The sequence below is a fragment of the Hemiscyllium ocellatum genome, chromosome 39 (genome assembly GCF_020745735.1).
Source record: "Hemiscyllium ocellatum isolate sHemOce1 chromosome 39, sHemOce1.pat.X.cur, whole genome shotgun sequence".
Classification (NCBI taxonomy): Eukaryota; Metazoa; Chordata; class Chondrichthyes; order Orectolobiformes; family Hemiscylliidae; genus Hemiscyllium; species Hemiscyllium ocellatum.
Genome location: NC_083439.1, coordinates 20,890,455 through 20,912,942, shown reverse-complemented (window position 1 = coordinate 20,912,942; position 22,488 = coordinate 20,890,455). Strand labels below are relative to the sequence as shown.

The 22,488-nt window shown below is 42.1% G+C and overlaps 1 protein-coding gene across 2 annotated transcripts in view; it reads right to left on the bottom strand.

The window, feature by feature from the left end:
* Positions 1 to 22,488, bottom strand: part of myo1ea (myosin IEa) — a 153,352-nt gene that overhangs the window by 85,132 nt on the left and 45,732 nt on the right. For both annotated transcript variants that reach the window (XM_060852773.1, XM_060852774.1), the window contains exons 3-6: positions 12,900 to 12,989; positions 7,955 to 8,049; positions 1,131 to 1,218; positions 398 to 487 (exon numbers count right to left, since the gene is read on the bottom strand). In XM_060852773.1, the coding sequence (XP_060708756.1) occupies positions 398 to 487; positions 1,131 to 1,218; positions 7,955 to 8,049; positions 12,900 to 12,989 (363 nt within the window). The remainder of the gene's footprint in view (positions 1 to 397; positions 488 to 1,130; positions 1,219 to 7,954; positions 8,050 to 12,899; positions 12,990 to 22,488) is intronic.

The window sequence follows — 22,488 nt, the reverse complement described above, 5'->3', positions numbered from 1 at the left end:
AGAAATTGTGAACAACAATATTATCATATCATATTAATAGTTACTTCTATCCTTATTTCTTTTTTGGAAACACAGTTAAATACACCTTGGAATAAAAATGCTGCCAGCCATTAGGTAAAGTTCACTTGGTTAGAGGGTAAAGGCCACAGAAACAGACTGCATTGTAGACAGAAAAATTGGTTTGGCCAAGAATTCACAGTGAGTAATGTTTGGGAGATGAAGTATAACGAGAACCATGCTTATTTGCGCTATAAAGGAAATTTAGCACTCGGAGGAAAAGGATCAAACCAGAAATAACCACCAAACATTACTGAAGATGAAGACTTTCCATCAGAGTTCCCCAGCCAAACCCACAGGATATTAACAGTCAAAACAGGACACGACCTCTGGAACTCACAAATCTGCTGGAGTTATTGTTTCTCACTGTTTTAGCATTCCCAAATGCTTCTAGGAGTGGATTTGATTGAAGAATGATGTCTTTTATATGCTGCAACAGAGGAAAAAGAAACCCTCCTTAAAAAGAAATGATAAATTACTGCACTCGGGTTATATGAAAATCTGCTGCACTGGTCAATAACAAAATATTTCACTACACACAAAAAATTCTGTCTGAAGTACTATTTCTTTATCTTGAAGTGAACTTTATCTTTTTGATATCATAGGAGGTGTAGGAACTACACAACCCAACCAGGCAGCTGAGCAGTCTTGAGAGATAGTACTCAAGAACTCATCTTCTTGAACATTTTGGAATTACCAATCACAGCATTCATAATCGACAAAGTCTTTGATGGATTCAAACATCATGAACTTCTAGATGGCATTAGAAGGTTATTTAATTGGAAACAATATGTAAGGATACAGGGAAATGGCAGTGGGATGGTCATAAATGCTCATTGAAGAGACAGTGAGGACATGATGAGGTGAATGGCCCCCTTCAGTGCGTTAGCAATTCTGTAAAGTTACCATTTTCTGGCCTCTAGATAAAGTTGTTTTAATGATGCAGGAGGAAATCTACGTGAACTCAAATTTCTGTGAAAATGCAAACTTCAAGGCAGAGGCATATTGGCATAAAAAAATTAAAAGAGAATATGATATAATGTAGATCTTGCTGTAAAATGATGTCGCTTTACCTGTACTTTGGGCCCACCACCAGAGACTCTAGAGACATAACTCATGATGTATTTTGCAGCCACTGTCTTTCCAGCCCCACTTTCACCACTGAGGAGAAAAAAAATGAAAGAAAGATCAATCTTAGTGTTTGCGCTGTGCACTGCAACATGTGCTGGTCTCAGTCTGTTTTGAACAACGGAATCCAATTCTGAAGAAGAGTCATACCAGTCTCAAAATGTTAACTCTGTTTCTGTCTCCATGGATGCTGCCCAATCTGCTGAGTTTTCCAGCATTCTCTGTGCTTGCAACAGAATCCATCAGTTGTTCTACTACAGAAACAATCACTGATTATTCTTAGTGACCATTGTGGCGCCTGGGACTGCTGTCAGACAGACTGTGCAGGCTGGCTCCGAAGAGAAATGAAACGTCGAGTTTGTGTCCCATGGCCACATGCCATTTGACACACCAAGACTAGGGCAGGGAAGAGAGATAGAGACCAATACAATATGCCAGTGTAATAAAAGCACAACAGGTCAGGCAGCATCCGAGGAGCAGGAGAACTGATGTTTTGGGCATAAGCCCAGGTTTCTGATAAAGGGCTTATGCCCGAAACGTCGATTCTCCTGCTTTGCTGTGCTTATCCAGCACCACACTCTCGATTCTGATCTCCAGCCATCTGCATTCCTCACTTTCTCCCTGCCAGTACAGTAAACTGTGCATTCTTTTTGATGATGAGGTCACGTGATCAGAGATAATTGAGGGGAAGTCCACCAGTCAGCCAATTCATAAGGTAGCATCAATAGGTGTTGATTGGGAAGGAAGGTGCTGCTTCTGAGCTATCACACGATTAACTCCACCCTTCCTTATTAGGATAAGTAACTGTAGGAACAAAAGCCCAGAAATGATCTAGCTTATTACCTTTCAATATGGATTTTTTCACTTCATTCTACTGACATCCCTGGTGTTATGCAAATGGGCCATGTTAGTGTCCTTAAAATGGACCTTTGAATTGTGTGTCCTTGAGCTTCTGACCTAAAGGTGGGTCGTTACCTCACTGTCTGCTGATGCTTTATCCTGAACCATTTTCCTTGGTAGTTTTTGTTGATGGCTTCCCCTTCCCTGGGCAGGATGTAACAGGTCTACCACAGCCAGTACGGGAACTGAACCCATATTGTTGCCACAATTCTAAAAGACACTTTAGTTGTGTAGCTAACTGAGCTAACCAGCTCCATGTTTGCATATTGAGGTATTCCCCTAAAAAATAATTTGCTGCACACTAATACGATAAAGCCCTGTATTAACCCAAGCTCTTTGATCGCTTAGTAACCTCAAACAGGACGCTGTGATTAGATGCATGCAATTCCTGTTTGCAGCAAGTTTGTAAGTTGTATGCTTTACATTATCAACTCTTCTGTTGGTATCTAATGATTTTGGTAAGTCTTCAGAATGCTGGGTGTGACTTTTTTCTCATGTTTCACTTTAAATTTCTCATAAAAACAAAACCATTTAAAAAAATTCGTTCCCTGTAAATTGCTTCAAATTCATGCATAATAAGAGTTCCTGAATGAGATGACTGAACACCATTAATCACATCCTGATCTTCAGTGCATGACTTCCTGTTCTCACCCTTCCCTCTGCCCATACACCCAAAAAAACTTTCCTACTGTAGAAATCAGAACCCTGCTAAAAGGCTTCCATTTCATTCATTTTGTTCTGAATTTTACACACAAAACAAAAATCATGCTTGTACTTTCTATGGGATCTGCAGAAACTAGGAGGACCATTGTAAAATGGTAATCAACTTACTAAGACTTTACAAAAAAGAATGAATTGCATGACAGAAACTTAATTTCAGTGCTGAAACAAATTGCAAATATTTGGAAATATTATTTAAATGATAAGTACAGAATGCTATTACTTAAAGGTCAGAAAAAAGAAGCAAATAGCTCAAAAGTCGCAACCAAGTCTATTCAGTTGGGTCAATCAACAATGTGGCATCTGATTGAAGACTGAAATCCGACACCCACAGACACAATTGCACTGTCATCATGGTGGGATCAATCACATTTTTAGTTGAGAACAATTCCACGGTTCAATTTCAGACTTGGGTGACTGTCTGCATGGAGTTTTCATGTTGTCCCTGGGCCTGCATGGGTTTCCTCTCGGTGCTCTGGTTTCCTCTCACAGTCCAAATATGTGCAGGTTAGGTGGACTGGCCACGCTAAATTGCCTTGTAGTATCCAGGGATGTGCAGGCCATGGAAATTGCAGTGTTACAGAGACAGGATGCTCTTTGGTGGGTCGGTGCAGACTCGGTGAGTTGTTTAACCTCTTTTTGCACTGTAAGGATTCTATGAATAGTTTCTATGAATTGCCATTTCTAAACTGATGTACACCCTAACCTGATGCATAATTGCATTACTGATCTCCAACTTCTCTTCCTCACCCTCATGCTGGCTGATACTATGTGGTTCCCTTCTACTCGGCTCTGCCCCATCCCCATCCCTACTCCCTTTCAATGTCTCCTTTTCTGCCTTGGTGTCCATTACTACCGCATGAGGGCCTCTTAGAAAAACATCCATAGGCACTACAGCAAAAAAAAAGTCCAAAAACTGGGATCGAAACTGAACTGAAATACTGCAGACACTGGAACTCTGAAATAAAACTAGAAAATGCTAGAAATACTCGGCAGACCATATAGCATCAGTGAAGAGAAAAGCTAGATAATAGGCGGATTATGAAAGGATTAGGGAATAGGGGTGGAATATGTTCAAAGAGTTTCTCCTTGAGATTTCAAAGCTTCCAAGACATTTTTCAATTTTTAAAGGGCTTGGGATTTTTTTTGAGGCTTTTTTGATCTTTTGTGATCGTCATCAATTAACTGCTCTTGAGCGTGTTGACCAGCCTCTGTAATTCTCAATGTTTTTGTTGGTTAGGTCAGAACAGTCTGCTCAAGCACAGCTGTTGGGTTCCCCATTGGGGACCAAGTAAGTCTCTTCAGAGTTGAGGATTATTCAAATGTGTAGGGACCAACTAGTGCCAGCACAAGCACTGCTTCTAACACATCTGCCATGGCTACTGTCCACCATGTTTGACCTCCTGGGTTTTTGCCTCCAATGGTGATGCAGCAGCAGCCTCCAATATTGCTACCGCTGGAGTTGCTCACTCCCAGTAATTTGCCACCAAGCCCAATTTATACCATTTGCATCTGAAAATTGTCTTGGAAGAGTGATGTACCTTGGTGCTGGATCAGGGCCTAGAATTCATTCAGGTGTCCACGCCACTTTGAAAATCTATTCCAATATTTCAGGTCAATGACTATTCATAAGATTACTGCACACTGAAGAAAAAAGCTGATGTGATGTTCTCAAACGCATTTAATGAATGCTGCAGCAATCTTTATTTTTATTGAAGTATGAAAGGGGAGGCAAAGGGAACATCAACAAAACTCTGATTTGCAAAAGGATTAAATAAAAGTTTGAGATGGAATCTTCTAGGGCCGGAATGATGTGGGCTATGGCAAAAAATCTGGCAGAAGCATACAAGAAGTCCAACAAGGTCCATTTCAATGTGAGAACAACTCACTGCATCTTTTAACTGAGTTCTGGCCATCAAAGTTATGTTGCCACCTGCAATAGTAAGTTGCCCATTAAGGGGAATTATTGCTTGTTAATGGCTTATTGACTGCAGATCTTACATCATTAATATGTAGCTACCCAATGTACTACATGCCATGAGCAAACTAGATGCTCAATGTGGAAGTCAATGTGGATACCTGGGGCAACTTCAGACTGCCATGTACTCTAAGAGACCTCCATGTTGGACACCAGGCACCAACATCTCAGGCTACGTTCCATTGGCACTGGTCACACACACCCTATGTCTACAGCCATTGATACCTGACATGTGCAGGGCTCTAAGACCCCTCATGGCACATCTCCAATCCACTTACTCTGTACCTCAAAGCTGCACACCGGGCTGCAGTTTAGACTCAGGGACACATCCAGCTCATGAACTGGACCAGGCTGCATCTCTGAGCTGTTTGCTTGCTCTCTTAGCACTCACTCATTTTCAGCCTACCCTAATGATCACAGCATTCTTGCCTTGCCTTCTCCATTGAATACCGACAGTCTGGCCCAATGAGTCCAAACTGCCCCTCTGAAGAGCATCCCATCCAGACCCATTCCTGTCCCCTGTCCCTGTACCCCTGTATTTACCATGACTAATCCACTTAGCTTGAACATCCCAGGATATTATGGGCAACCAATAACATAACCAATCCACCTGACCTGCACATCTTTGGTATGTGGGAGGAAACTGGAGCACCCAGAGGGGACCCACACCGAGACAGCGTGAATGTGCAAACCTCACACAGTCACCTGAGGCTAGAATCGAACCTGGGTCTCTTATGCTGTGAGGCAGCATTACTAAGCACTGAGCTACTGTGCCACTGTGCCTCCTAACCAGACTCACAGTACTGCTATATTGCCATGTTATTTAATGCAGGCACAAAGCCAGGAAGCTTGTCATGGCTGTCAGTAGTCCTTAGTCTAATCAAGGGAGATAGCCTTCGCTCAGGGAGTCTTGGCACAATAAGTTAAGGGTAGCCTCTGATCCCAGTCCAAGGGCTTGAACATAGTCAGTCAACTGCTCATTGCAGTCAGAGTAAAGGCAAACGATAGAATGGGACTAGAATTGGATAAGATTGATGCCGTAGGGGCAGGATATGCATTCACTGAGGTGGGTTTGGTAAGGGATGCAGCAGGAAATCCTGCTAAGCCTCAGATAGAAACCGTCCATGCAAATCATTGCCACAAAACACATGACTCAGCTCATAGGTTATTTTGACCTACTACTCAAAGGCACCATTCATGAAGTCATCATGATTACACAACTTCCCATTCCATCTCTAGCCAAAATTAGAGAAATAGGGTGGTAAAGAACAGAAACAGATCCCTTAGACCATGCCGACCAGATATTCTAAAGTTAAAAATCACACAACACTAGGTTATAGTCTAACAGGTTTATTTGGAGCACTGCTCCTTCGTCAAGTTCGTTGTGTCTAAATCAATCCAGTTCCATCTGCCAGCATTTGGCTCATATCCCTCTAACCCCTTCCTACTCATGTAAGGATCAACTAGGAGAAAGTGAGGACTGCAGATGCTGGAGACCAGAGTTGAAAAATGTGGTGCTGGAAAAACACAGCAGTCCAGGCAGCATCCGAGGAGCAGGAGAATCGACGTTTCGGGCATAAGCCCTTCTTCAGGCAAATTCATGTAACCCAACCAGATACCTTTCGAATGCTGTAATTGTACCAGCCTCCACCACTTCCACTAGCAGTTCATTCCATACACGCACCACCTTCTGTGTGCAAAAGTTGCCCCTTAAGTTCCTTATATATATTTCCCCTCTCACCTTAAACCTATGCCCTCTGGCTTTGGACTCCCCTATCATGAGAAAACAACAGTGGCTATTCACCCTGCTCATGCCCCTCATGATTTTATGAACCTCTATAAGGTCATCCCTCAGCCTCCACTATTCCAGGGAAAATAGCCCCAGCCTATCCACTTCTCCGTATGGCTCAAACCATCCAACCATGGCAACATCGTAGTTAAACGTTTCCTGCACCCTTTCAAGTTTCACAACATCTTTCCTATAGCTGGGAGGCCAGAATTGAAAGCAGTATTCCAAAACTGGCCTCACCAATGTCCTGTATAGCTGTTACATGACAGCCCAACTCCTACACTCAATTATACCCAATGCATTGACCAATAAAGGCAAGTGTACCGAATACCACCTTCACTACCTTGTCTGCCTGTGACATTATGGAACTTTTACAGGTTATTTGGTTACACTATTGTTTGGCACACTTTCTTGATAACACAAACAACATATACAGAATACAGATGCACTGATTTCACATGGACGTGCATGCAATTCAATGTGTTTAAGAGCAAATCCCACAGGGATAAAAGTTGGTGGCTCCTGTTTCAAGGAAACCTTACAATAGAACAGCTTCCCTGAAACTTCACAACAATACACACATTGTCATTATAATTAACAAGCACACAATTTCTCCAGGCTCACACAGTGCCACTTTTCATAGCTGGACAGAATAGGGCACAGCATATGTTGCATTATTGACAATTGATTTTGTAAAACGAGAGCAAAAGGAAATCTTGGATTGGAATTGAACATGCCTCACCCCTCAATGACTGAACATTTAGCAATTTGAATGTATGAGTGCAGATATGCACACTCATCACACTGGGTCAAAATGTTGCCATGGTGATAAAAAAAAATCAGATGTTGTAGCATAAATGCTGACAGAACAGATCTCCAGGATAGCTCCGGAGTCAAAGGAACCTGATTCACGCAGAGTGAAAACTTGGGAAGTCTTCTCTTCAACTGCACTGTGGGAACAATTAATGCTTTGAATAATTAATCAAAGCCAATGAAAAGGAAAAATATAAAAGGACCAAAATAGCTGCTTTGCACCAAGAATGAGAACAAAGTAACCGGGAAAGATCCAAGGTGCAAGCATTTTAATTGATTATACATTACCATTGATTTCTTGCATAATGCAACGAACAAACTCATTCCCCACAAAATACAGCAATTATTTACTGCAGTAAACCTGATTGTTAAGAAACCAAGCTTTTTGTAGCTGCTAAGTGCTTGATTATGTCTAACGACAATGAGACATGTAAAAAGGAAAGGTTGCTAGAAAAATCACCCAATAAATAACTTTTGTGATTTGGTTGGTTATAAATCAAGAAAGGGAGAAATTCCTCCCATTGTGTTTTATTCAGCTGCAAAAAGAGTATATATACAAATTGGATTACCTGATGATGACACATTGATTTTCTCCATCAATAATCATGTTCCGATACATATTATCTGCCAGAGCGTAGATGTGAGGTGGATTTTCATATGGAGCCTAGATGATGGAGAAAGAGGTAATGTTAACGGAAGTACACAGATACCAAACACACAAATCCACATCAACTATTCTCATGGCGCCCAGTCACTAACAAGTGAATGTGGGCGTAAACACTAAAGGAAACGAAGGTCTAGAAAGAACAGCAGAATTTAAAGTCATGCTAAGTGGTAACACTTCTGCCTGCCACTCAATCTCAGCTGCAGCAGCATGAGGACCCTAATCTGGCATAAATCACCCACATTTGGCCTCAATTAGCATCTTGCCAGAGAGGCTGTCCACAAGCCTGCCTGCTCCAGACTCGATCAGATGTGGGATACTAGATCATGGAGCCCCATCCAATTATATGCCCCAGCCTCTAAATTTAATGTGGGAGGGGGCCTCAAATCCAAGGGGACCTTCACTTCAAAAGATCCACCAGGCCAAGAACACTGATCCTGTAATCGCACTGTGGAAAATCAAGGCCTAATCTCTCAATATATCCTCTCCACTGGGAGTCGGATAGCTCAGTTGGCTGGGCAGTTGGTTTATAATACATAGTATGCAATCAGCATGGGTTCAATTTCCTGCACTGGCTCAGGTTACCATGAAGGACTCTCTTTCTCAATCTCTGCCCTCACCTGAAGTGTGGTGGCCTGCAGGTTAAACCATCACCAGTTAATTTCTCTCTACTGAAACAGTGTAACAAGGCAACTTACCTTTCCGTCTCCATTATACCAACGAAGTATTAATCCAGTCATTTCAACCTATTCAACTAAAGCAATGAATTTTAAGTAGTCTATGCTTGTGCTGCATGATGGGAAAATATGTCAAGAAACAGAAAAAGAGTGTTTGAGCATGTTGAAATTGTACTATTTAGCAATAAGCAATTGACAGAGTTAGGGGAATGAATGAAGATATGGAAAGTTAAGCATATGATGAAGTTATAATGATGCGATCATGAAAATGTAGGATTGGTTAAGATTTAGAGGAAGTGATGCAAATGTAAAACTAGAAAAGTGGTGCATCATCAACACAAAGGGTAGAGATAATTTCAGAGGAAATGCTCATTGTGCCCGTACCATCCCTTTCAAAGAATTATCCAATTTGTTCCGCTCCCTTGCTCTTTCCTCACATACTCACAAGTCTTTTCTTTCCCATATATTTATTTTGATGTGTTCTTTCATTACCAAACTCATCTCAATTTGTGTCACAAATTGGTAAACTATATTTTGAGTGGAACAACTTTTATCCCATTCCACAAAAGTATTTAAAATATTTTTTGCAATTAATTCTACTTTTTCTTCTGCCCACGTTTATTTGGAAAATGATTTCATTAATATTAATAGCCCTCTCTTACACACTCCAGTGAGCTTTCATATCTGAGGCTAAACAGAGAATGTTAGTAACTATACTGTCACATTGGACGTTCAGTTATAGAGTCATGGAGTCATACAGCATGGAGACAGACCCTTCGGTCCAACATGTCCGTGCTGACCAGGCTTCCCAAACTAAACTGGTCCCACTTGCCTGCGCTTGGCCCATATCCTGTAAACCTTCCTATTCACATATCCATCCAATGTCTTTTAAATGTTGTAAATGTATCTGCATCCACCACTTCCTCTAGCAGTTCATTCCACATAGGAACTGTCCTTCATGTGAAAGGTTGCCCCTCGGATTCCTTTTAAAATATTTCTCCTCTCAACTTAAAAATATGCCTCCTAGTTTTGAACTCCCCACCCTAGGGAAAAAACCTTTGCTATTAACCTCATTTATGCCCCTCATAATTTTATAAATCTCCATAAGGTTACCTCTCAACCTCCTATGCTCCAGTAAAAAACGTCCCAGCCGATTCAGCCTGTCCTTATAACTCAAACCGTCCAGTCCCAGCAACATCCTGGTAAGTCCATTCTGAATCTTCTCCAACTTAATAACATTCTTCCGAGAGCAGAGTGACCAGAACTGTACACAGCACTCCAAACTTAGCCACACCAACATCCTATACAACCTTCTATACTCAAAAGCCTGGACAATAAAGGAAAGTGTGCTAGACACTTTCTTTACTACCCCGTCAGGTAGGCTCTATTCTCAAAACAACAACATCTTACTTTATGCTGTGAAGAGCCCAAAAGGCTTTCCGATGACCCCATAGTGTAACATGACACATTACAGTTAAAAAAGTCTTCCACCAAGACGGAAACTACAAAGGGCCTGATCAGGTTTGAAGAAAATAGTGTATATATAATCACTTGAAAAACAGATCCTAAAGCAGCTAGAGTAATATTACAAGGTAGACACAGCTCAATAATAATCTCTGGAAGCTGCACAACCAAGTAGCAGCCTCCAAGGCCACCACAAGTTGATCCTTTTAAATTACTGTACATGTAGGTGACTAAAACTGACCTGCTACTTATAAACTCAAGGCAATATCATGGGTGGAATCTTACAGAGACCTAAGCAAGTTGGGATATGGTAAAACTCATGGAAGAATCAGGTGAGAAGTTTGGCAAAGCCTATCTCAACATTGTGAGTGGCAGATGGAGCTTAATTTAGATAAATGTGAGGTGCTACATTTTGGAAATGCAAATCAAAGCAGGACTTATCCACTTAATGGTAAGGTTCTAGGGAATATTACTGTACAAAGATACCATGGAGTGCAGTTTATAGCTCCTTGAAAGTACAGTTGCAGGTAGAAAGGATAGTGAAGAAAGTATTTGGTATGCTTTCCATTATTGGTCAGAATATTGTGTATAGGAGTTGGGAGGTTGTGTACAGGACATTGGTTAGGCCATTTTGAAATATTGCGTGCAGTTCTGGTCTTCCTCCTATTGGAAGAATGTTGTGAAACTTGAAAGAGTTCAGAAAAGAGTTACAAGGATGTTGCCAGGGTTTGAGGGATTGAGCTATTAGGAGAGGCTGAATAGGCTGGAGCTGTTTTCACTGGAGCGTTGGAGGCTGAGGGGTGACCTTATAGAAGTTTATAAAATCATGAAGGGCATGGACAGAATAAGTAAAGTCTTTTCCCTGGGTTGGGGGAGTCCAGAACTAGAGGGCATAGATTTAGGGTGAGAGTAGAAAGATATAAAAGGGACCTAAAGGGCAACTTTTTCACACAGAGAATGGTATGTGTATGGAATGAGCTGCCAGAGAAAGTGGAAGCTGGTACAATTGCAACATTTAAAAGGCATCTGAATGGGTACATGAATAGGAAGGGTTTAGAGGGTTATGTGCCAAATACTGGCAAATGGGGCTAGAAAAGGTTGGTATATCTGATCGGCATGGACAAATTGGACCGAAGAGTCTGTTTCCATGCTGTACATCTCTATGACTCTATCTGCACCTTTTAGGCATTTGTCGAGTAGCAAGGCAAGTTTCTCACTAGCCCCAGTGAGTTGCCAATTAACGGAGATTATATCTTGTTAAATGCTTTACTAGCATCTAAATAACCTCATTAATTTTTGCTTCCTATCTGACCAAAGATGCCAAACAAGCTGGACATCAAGAATTCTCAACATGGAAGCCACAGCAGATACTTGGCAGCTTCACCTCACCGTGTGCTCTGAAGAACTTCCAACATTGGGTCCCAACATCTCAGGATGTACTCCATGGGCACTGACCACATACACCCTGTACCCACAGACACTGGCATTTAACGTGTGCGAGCCATCTGAACCCTCATGTGACTTCTGCACTTCACTGCTGCACAGGCAACTATCATTGTCAGGCTGCAACAAGCACACTTTGCACACAGGATTATTCACCCAGCTTGTCGTGTGACAATGCTGTCACCTTAAAAAGGTTCATTTGTCCTTGGATTTTTGGAAGAGAGGTTGTAAAGGCAGAGGTGCCAATGTGTTTAGGGTTAAACAGTTTAACAATGGAAGGGGAAAGGCCAGTTCTCCCATTTCAGGTTTTTTGTCTTTTTTTTGCTGCAGCAGTCACAAGATGTTTTGAATCCAAGAAGTGTTACAAACTTCAGTAAAGGATTCCTCTGACTATTTCTGAAATCTTTTTCTGGATGTTGTTCCCTCCTGCCAGTAAGAAGCTGTGTTTGAATTTACCTTTTTGCCAAGGGGTGTGTTTCTGGGATGTTACTGTATTGGAATAGTTAATTAGTTTAGTTGCTGTATCGAGTTGGTTAAGTTTTCCGATAGGTAAGCTATTCTAAATTCTGCTTTCTTTTGTTCCTGTGTCAACTGTAATGTTCAAATAAATTCTGTTTTGCATAAAATCGAGTGGTTTGATAAGTTGCATCACACCTGGAATATTCACTTCAGACCTGCCTTAAAATAAGAAAAAGTTAGGGTCTAGGCTGTCTTCTTAAAATATTTTGAGGGGGTCTGGCCAGGTCCATAATAGTAGACTGGATCAGGCTTCATCTCCAGGCTCTTCGCTTGCTGTCATTACATGTACTCACTCTGAGCCCACCTTCATGCTCACAGCGTCCCTGACTGCCTTGCATTGTCTTTTTGCACTTTGTCCCATCAGCCAGATGGCAGGACAGTTCCTATTATTTTGAACAAGTCTTAGCTGTGTTTAGAGTATGTGCAAAAATCTTTACTATGAACAGCAGAAATCTCCCCAATATACGACCATGTCTAACTACTTTCAACACAGGTCTCTCCACAGGCATCAGGAGTAGAAGCATGAACTGTGCCTTATCTCTCTTCTGCTGCCTTAGGGGAACCAATGCCAATTCTAAGGGGGTAGCATGGTCCTGGCCAGCCCCTAATCTGGGGATCCTATTGGCCAGTGTGGTCATCACAGAACTTGTAGCATATCTTTCACATAAGTACCTGGGTGAGATCAGCCTCTGTTATTTCCATTCTTTTCCAAAATCTCCAACTTTTCACCAAGTGCAGTATACTCACCGCTCCTTGATACATTTCAATTTCCTTTTCTCCAAAGTAGGGCATTTGTTTGAATGGGTTCACAGAGATAAGCACAGGCCCAATATATGTCTGCACAATCCTGGTTAAGGTTCCACACATTAGCATCAAACAATTTATTAAAATCTCCATGGAAATAATGTAGAGGAGAAAGAAATTTTCTTTTCCCTCCAAGAGCAGTAATAAAAGGAATCGCCTCACAGCAAGGACAACAGGCTTCCTTTAACATTTCTCATTAAAATGGTGAAATGTACATTTTTAATATGTTGAATTAGATGAAGCAGTATAAAGGTTGGTACGGTGGTTCAGTGGTTAGCATTGCTTCCTCATAGTGCCAGGGGGTCAGGTTCAATTCTAGCCTCAGAGAGACTATCTGTGTGGAGTTTGCATATTCTTTGCCTGTCTACATTGGTTTCCTCCCACAATCCAAAGATGTGCAGGTTAGGTGAATTGGCTTTCTAAATTGCCCATAGTGTTCAGGGATGTGTAGGTTAGGTGCATTAGTCAGGGGAAAGGTAAAGTAATAGGGTGGGGGGATGGGTCTGGGTGAGATACTCTTCGGAGGTTGATGTGGACTTATTGGGCCAAGTGGCCTATTTCCACACTGTTGGGATTCTATGATCTGCACAATAACCCAAGGCTTTGCTACGATCTTAATACCATTCCTAAACCAAATTATTATTATTCAATTACTTTCAAAACGATTTAAATTGCCCTGCAGGATACACTGGTGCCAGTGCCCTGCATCCAGGGCTGGTTGTGATTATTGAGCAACTAAAGACACTGAACAAATCAAACAAAAACCTTAAAGAATTGTGCTGGTGGTGTTGGTGAGGGTGGGGGGATTTGTGGAGGCTAAGGATGGTAGTGGGGGTAGGGGTGGGCATTGTGTCGGTAGTTGATGGTGAGAAGTTGGTGGACGTAGTGGTTGGAACCTAGGGATGGTGGGGTGAGGTTGTGCTGGTGATGGTGGTAGGTGGTAGTGAGGGACTGGAGGTCATGGGGTTGGTGAGGGTAGCAAGGTGGTGGTGTGTTGGTTTTGGCAGGGACACAGTTGTGGGAGGCAAATATTCACATTGCAAGGGGCTAATTCAAAACCAGCAAAACTTCAGAAACCAGAGTTCTCTTCATCTCTCAAAGTGTTTTCATTTCTTTAATTACCTAAACAGAAACTGCCAGAAAATCTCAGCTGGTCTACCTGTATCATTGGAGACAAAAACAGTGTTAACATTTTGAGTTGAGTCTTTGTAACCGATGATCGGCTGGTTCCGTCCTGGTTAAGAATGATGTGGTTGAGGTTACTTGGCAATCAATCAGTTAGAAGTTGCTTGACAATAGATGACATGCCAATGCTACAGGAGTCTATTGATTGATCAAATGAACCATTTAAACCACAATAATAAATAAAAAATAGTCACAACCACTTTCATCCACCCATTTCAATCCAATCCTTAATATTTTCAAACACCATATCCACATTCACTCTCTCCACATCTTATGCTCATAGCAGCAGCACCACGTAAAAGATGCACTGCAGAAATTTACTAAGGCTCTTTAGACAGCACCTTCTAACCCCACAGTCATTGCCATCCTGAAGGAGAGAGGCAGATACATGGGAACCTGCAAGATCCCCGCCAAGCCACTCACCCTCCTGATGGAAATATATCAGCATTCTTTCCGTTTTGCTGGGAGAGCATCCTGAAACTTCATCCCCAAAAACATTTTTGGTGCATCCACACCAAATGGACCACAGAGGTTCAGAAAGGTAGCTCAAGGAACAATTTGGGATGGGCAATAAATGCTGGCCCAGACAGCAACATCCACATCAGTCGAATGAATCCAAAAAGACCACTGTCCTTGTTAATCTGCGCTGTTCTCACAGATACTATACACAGTCTACAACTAACCTCTTCAAGAGTCAATAATAGTTATAATGCAGTATCCAAATTATATGTTATATGCTCCTGACTCCTCATGAGGCTGACTGGTTGAGGGCAGAATTTAATGCCCACTCCCTTGCTGAGTTTGGTGATGGGAGCATTTGATCATGTAAGTGGGGGGGCAATATTTTCCTGCCTTTACCTCAATTACGTCTGTAGCAAGAAGACCTTCTTTGTTAATTGGGGCAATTAAGTGGTAACTAAGGCCCACTTGGGGACCTCATCTCAATGCTGCTGGGATTTACACAATAGTGGGCAGTGGGCTTGTCGTGTGGGAAACCCAAGAAGTAAACCTTTTTGCGGTTGCTCAGTGTCTGATTGAGAAGCCTGTCATTGAGAAGGACTGAGGAAATTGGGGCCAGTAAGGGACAACCCTGGCTCTTGCTGCCAATACCACATCTCCTCAAAGTCCACCCCATAATCCGTCTCCAAGCATCATTCATCTGTGACCTCACCAACCCTGACCATGGTGGTTGCATTACCAACAGCAACCACCACTGATCAGTGGCTTGGCTGAGCAATGATGAGCTGCCAGTCTCTAGTTAGCCAGATGCTCTCAGTGGGTGGAATTCCCCTCCCCCGCCCACATCCTCTTGATCCTGGGGAACAATCACCACTGCTGCCCTGTGGGGTGCTTGATTGGAATTTAATACAATGGGTTTTCCAGAAAAAGAGGCGACACATGGCTTTGTCAGTGGAGCAAGCCACAAGCCTCAGCACTGAACCTGGTCCAGGCCCCCTGCCCTGCCCTTAACCCATATAGAACAGACCCCAGTTATTCATCCCAAATGTACCTTGCTATCCCAGGTCCTGACTGCTGGCTGTCAATTTGGCAGACAAGAGCTTACATTAAATTCTATCCATTAATTTCAGTACAACACCCAGGAGGAGCTTCAAAGTCATCACTGAATTATTGAGCCCCTAACTCCTACAGAAAATGAAAATTACTACAGTCCCCATGGACCACAGACTGTTCTCTCATTCAAGAGAGAGATAACTGATGGTGAGTTTAACCTGAGAATCTGCACACCTCAGGCGAGGACTTCACAGTGACCTCAAACATGTGGGAATTGACATCAAAACATAGCCCAACACTTAGACAAAAAAGACATTCATATCACCACGGAAATCAAACAATATTAAAAATCACATTTAGTAAGATAAACTCTTGTTTCTATACCAGTGAAAGAATACTGGTTGAGACATATTCCAATGTAACCATTCTGCAGGCCAGAACACTCTGAAATTACAGCATTGAAATTTAGAGGACACCGCCTTTATTATCCTTTTTATAAATAGTTTCAAAACTCATCAGCAGAAAAAATTCAATACAAATTGGCTTCATGTTATTTTTTCCAAAGTTGACTGCCCCTCTAAATAACTACATTCTAACTGCATGACCAATGTGAAAATCAGACTGCTAATATTAGTATGAAGTACTTGGCTAAGTTTTAATCTCGAAAGAGAAAGAAACATAGGGCTCCTTCTGTGAAGTTTTGCTGTTGGAATTTTTAACAAGGTGTGTAATTTGAGATGTTATGTGGTCATCATTAACCTTCCTTCACACCCAATAGCCTGGCCTCATGAAATGACCCATTGGGTTGGCGATTTCTGCTTTTCCTTTTCATCATGTTCTCCAGACAGAATTGCATTTTTACAGGGCCTCTCCCAGCTTAAGGACAAACCAAAGTCCTCTACAGCACTTGAATACTTTTTGAAGCATAATTTTTGTTGCAATATAGGAAACATAGGCATCTAATTTGCACACAGCAGCTACCATTAAGAACAATGTGATCATGAGCAGGTAACCATAGCTGATGAATAAGTTTTGCCAAAACTATCTTTGATTACCCTGGCAAGATAAGGTATCGCAAAGTGTGCAGCAGAAGTTTAAAGCTGTTTTATTCTGTTTCAATTTAGTGGGAACATCACTGACAGCATGCTGCCATCAAGCCAAAAGGTTGTTCAGTGTATCACACTAATCAGGAATGTGGCATATGAATTTCAGTGCTTGTGTGATGCTATGTATGTAGGTCATATGCCCCAAGAATTGGTATATCCTATCAAATAACAACATTCTTCAGTTGTTCACAACAAACAACTTACTGACCATACCTAACCAGCGTTTGCAAAACTTACAACATCAGATGTGATTTCATAATTGGACAATATTTGCCAGATAACCCTGAGTTTGCAAAGCATTACACTGACAACCAGTTCAGGACTGTCAGTTGGGTTCACTTGCACTTGCACGCTCTGGAAGCTAACTATACTAATACACAGGACCCTGTTTTTTGCAGACAGAGGAAACATCTACTCACACGGCACCTGTTTCAATGCAAGAAAACAGCTGGCAGCGAGGGTCAGTGTAAACTCAAAGAACAGCATTTCATTTTCTGCTCTGGGACCCTGCAGCCTTCAGGACCAATACTTAGTTCAATCATTGAGCCTGAGCACCTTCTTCCATGTCCTTCACCCACTCCCGCACCCCAGGCTTGTAATTACATTGGCTCACAGCCAATCCATTTTCATGCACTAATGGACTCTTATAGCAGCTTTTGTTTCTCCTTGACTCAGCATTATCATCCCTTTGTCCAACTATTGTTTTCTCTCTCTGGGCTCCATTTCGGCTTATTGTTTACTCCTTGCCCCTCCACCCCCTGTCTTCAGCAAATATACCAGCTTTTCCTATCTACAATCAGTTCTAAAGCAGGATTACTGGACCTAAGATATTTACTCTGCTTTCTTTCCAAAATGCTGCCAGAGCTGCTATATTTCTCCAGCAATTTCTGTTTTTGTTTCAGATGATAGCCATTCTCAGAACAATGCCTTGACCTGTTAAATTAAAATTTAAACAAAGCTTGAGAGTTAACTGTTAGTCATCATAGAACATAGAACATAGAACATAGAAGGATACAGCGCAGTACAGGCCCTTCGGCCCTCGATGTTGCGCCGACCGAATCCTACCTAGCCTATACTAGCCCAATAACTTGCAAATGCCTATCCAATGCCCGCTTAAATGACCATAAAGAAGGAGAGTTCACCACTGATACGGGCAGGGCATTCCATGAACTCACAACCCGCTGTGTGAAGAATCTACCCCTAACATCTGTCCTATACCTACCACCCCTTAATTTAAAGCTATGTCCCCTAGTAACACCTGACTCCATTAGCGGTAAAAGGTTCTTAGTATCTACCCTATCTAAACCCCTAATCATCTTATACACTTCTATCAGATCTCCCCTAAACCTTCTCTTCTCCAATGAGAACAGCACCAAGTGCCTCAGCCTTTCCTCATAAGATTTTCCTACCATTCCAGGCAACATCCTGGTACATATCATTAACTGGTACATATCAAAAACAATGCTTCTAACCATCAAAGTTCACATGTCAACCAATCAACACTGTCCCTTTATATAGCATAGATGTCATTTTCTCTTTAATTTGGTATTCTTGCAAATTGTCCTGATGAAAGTAAAAAGAAAAGTTAAAAGAAATATTTTCAGTGAAACTTAGGGTCGCATTATCTATTAACTTTGGGGCAGCATGGTGGCTCAATGGTTAGCACAGCTGTCTCACTGCACCAGGGACTCGGGTTCAATTCCAGCCTCAGGCGATTGTCTATGTGGAGTTTGCACGTTCTCCCTGTGTCAATGTGGGAGCTGTAAAAGACAGTGGAGCAAATACCAATTCATACCAGAAAAAAGGAAAGGTTTAGAATCTATTGAAGAAATCCCTTGATGGGCTAAGTGTGCAGTTGCACCGCAGATGACTATGAAGGTACAAAAGCACAATATTCCCAGGTGTAACCCTAGTTCTTCATAAGTTAGTTCACCTTAGACTATGGCAACACCTTGGATGAGGGAAGGGGGAAGAAAGAAAGTCCTTGTTCCTGCTCAACATCAATTCTTTTCTTCTAGGAAGCAGACTAGCATTGATAAAGCAACTTTCACAACTACTGTACATCTCAACCTACTTTATAGTCAAATAATTACATTTGAAATATCATTACTATTGTAATGCGGGAAGCACATCAGCCATGTTTGTGCAGAGCAGCACTGTGATAATGACAATTTATTGTTTGATTGAGCAATAGATATTAGTAGGGAGAACATCCCCCCCACCCCAGTTTTCCAACAGACTCTAAGTGGGCAGGTGGAGTGACGATTTCACATCTCATCTCCTCTCTGTGCTTCCCTGGAGCATCAGCCTTGATTTTTGTACTCACATACTGAAGTGGGACTTCAAATGGAACTTTATAACTCGTAGGCGAGTCTGCTACTAACTAAGCCACGGCTGACCCCACTATCCAAGTGGGTAGCACCTTCAGGAAAAGAGAGGGGATGAGCTGAAAAGGAGTATCGAGAATCAACACAAACATGAGTGTTGCAGAATGTCCCCCTAAAGAACAGGAAATGATGTAATGTAAAATAATACAATTGCGTGACAGCTGAGTGAAGTTCTCAGAATGCTTACTGAGAATCTGTCTTGAAACAAAGATTATAGAGTTTGACGATTTCTTTCAGATGTGACTGTGTTTGGTTTGTGCAGCAAGACCCCAGCCATCCAACAAACAATGCGTACTTTCCACAGCCCAATGCCGTCATTGGTGGCAACAGAGACACGGCCTGGCAACACTGCACGTGTCCTTGGCTTTGTTCCCACAGTCTGCCAGTCCATTCAACGTGCAATCCTTTGAATGCTCACACAAAAACTTTTTTAAAACTGATCAAATATGAGGCTATTTAACACAGACAGGGAGGAAACAAGCTCAGACAAAGCACATTACCTTGACTCAGCAAAATAATGACTATTAATTAATCTCTGGGTCTTTGAAAGGATTAAAATCTTTAAGCTAATTAGAACAATTAAATTTTGCTGAATGGAAACATTTTAAGTTTCACAATCTGCAAAATGTTTTCAAACTGGCATCTTTTCATAAGCTTATGTTGTCCTGTTCTATCCACCAGCAGTGTGCTCCCCAAAGATTATGGGAACTTTTAATCAGAAGAGGAACTGTTATTGGCCTTTTATCAGCTAACCTAAATACCTTTAACTTATATGAGTAGTGCTGGAAGTGATAAAAATGAACACAGAATATTGTTGACAAGGTGCTGACATATTCAATCTCATGATCATCAAAATAAATGCAAGAATACCAAAAAATACAAATGATCACAATTTATACCAAAACAGGAAAGGGTGTTGATTGGTTTGCAATCCAACTCTGATTGGCCACACCATTGCCATGCAGGAAGCAATGAGGAACACAGACTCCCCAAGCTCCTGGATAATTCAAAAAGGTGCAAGACTTGGACATATCCCGTTTTGAGGTAGAGAACAGGTCCTATGTATGAATGTGTGTAATATGATGCATTTATTGTTGGTAGCAGTGACCAGAATTGTGCCCTGGATAGACCACATCCAGGCTACTATTCTGGGCACTGCAATTTGGGGCTCCCTACACGGGGAGAAAGTGAGGTCTGCAGATGCTGGAGATCAGAGCTGAAAATGTGTTGCTGGAAAAGCGCAGCAGGTCAGGCAGCATCCAAGGAACAGGAAATTCGACGTTTCGGGCATAAGCCTGATGAAGGGCTTATGCCCAAAACGTCGAATTTCCTGTTCCTTGGATGCTGCCTGACCTGCTGCGCTTTTCCAGCAACACATTTTCAGCTCCCTACACGGGGACCACCAGCCACTGGAAAGAATCAGAAGCCGAGATGAGGGTGACCTCTGAATATGTGAGTATGACAACCATGCAGCCTTTTGTTTTTACCCCACTTTAGTTTTAAGGCAGAAAGACGGTGGTGATGATCATCACAGCAAAGCAGGGAGACTCAGAGACCTTCATTCACAGAATTGAAGGAAAAGCCGGAAACCCCTTGGGGAGATGTGGGGTTGATGGGATAGAAGGTACATTGTGATTTGCCTGGGGGTGGGGTCCCTGCACCAACTTCAGATATAATTCTAGCAATGGAATGCATACTTGCACAGAAATAGTACAACAGCCAAGAAAAAAAAATGTTCAAGCCTTGTACCTTTTCTGAACTTAACATAAGCTTGGGATTGGCATGTGATGTAGGGCTTAAAATTAAGGGAAGTCAAAATAAATTCAAAATGGCAGCCATCATGATCACAGTGGACCAGTGACTGGAAAATGGCAGAGTAATTCAATACCCACAAATAAAAGACTTGCATTTACATAATGCATTTCACAAGCCTTCAGGCTTTAAGCCAATGAAGTACAATTGCTGATTTTCTACTTAGGGTCAGAGTCATAAAAATGTACCCTTCGGTCCAACTCATCCATGCCAAACAGATATCCCAACTTAGTTCCGCATGCCAGCAACCGGCCCATATCCCTCCAAACTCTTCCTACTCATATAACCATCCAGATGCCTTTTAAACGTTGCAATTGTAAAAGCCTCCACCACTTCCTCTGGCAGCTCATTCCATACATGTACCACCCTCTGTGTGAGAAAGTTGTCCCTTAGGTCTCTTTTATATCTTTCCCCTCTCAACCTAAACCTTTGCCCTCTAGTTCTGGATTCCCCATCCCAGGGAAAAGACTTTGTTTATTTATCCTATCCATGCCCCTTATGATTTTATAAATCTCTATAACGTCACCCCTCAACCTCCGACGCTCCAGGGAAAACAGTCCCAGCCTGTTCAATCTCTCCCTATAGCTCAAATCCTCCAACCCTAGCAACATCCTTGTAAATCTTTTCTGAACTCTTTCAAGTTTCACAACATCCTACCAATAGGAAGGAGACCAGAATTGCATGCAATATTCTAACAGTGGCCTAACCAATGTCCTGTACAGCTGCTACATGACCTCCCAACTCCTATACTCAATACATAACAAATGCCTTCTTCACTAATCTATCTACCCGTGACTCCACTTTCAAAGAACTATAAACCTGCACTCCAAGGTCTCTTTGTTCAGCAACACTCCCTAGGACCTTACCACTAAGTGTATCAGTCCTGCTAAGATTTGCTTTCCCAAAATGCAGCACCTCGCATTTATCTAAATTAAACTCCATCTGCCACTTCTCAGCCCATTGGCCCATCTGATCAAGATCCTGTTGTAATCTGAAGTAACCTTCTTCGCTGTCCACTACACCTCCAATTTTGGTGTTATCTGCAAACTTACTAACTATATCTCTTATACGCACATCCATATCACTTATATAAATCATGAAATGTAGTGGACTCAGCACCTATCCTTGTGACACTTCACTGGTAGGAGAAAGTGAGGACTGCAGATGCTGAAGACCAGAGTTGAAAAATGTGATGCTGGAAAAACACTGCAGGCCAAGCAACATCCGAGGAGCAGGAGAATCGATGTTTCGGGCATAACCCGAGAAGGGCTTATGCCCGAAATGTCGATTCTCCTGCTCCTCAGATGCTGCCTGGCCTGCTGTGTTTTTCCAGCATCACACACTCCACTGGTCACAGGTCTCCAGTCTGAAAAACAACCCTCCACCACAACCCACTGACTTCTACCTTTGAGCCAGTTCTGTATCCAAATGGCTAGTTCTCACTGTATTCCATAAGATCTAACCTTGCTGACCAGTCACACATGGAGAACCTTGTCAAATGCCTGACTGAAGTCTACCACTTTGCCCTCA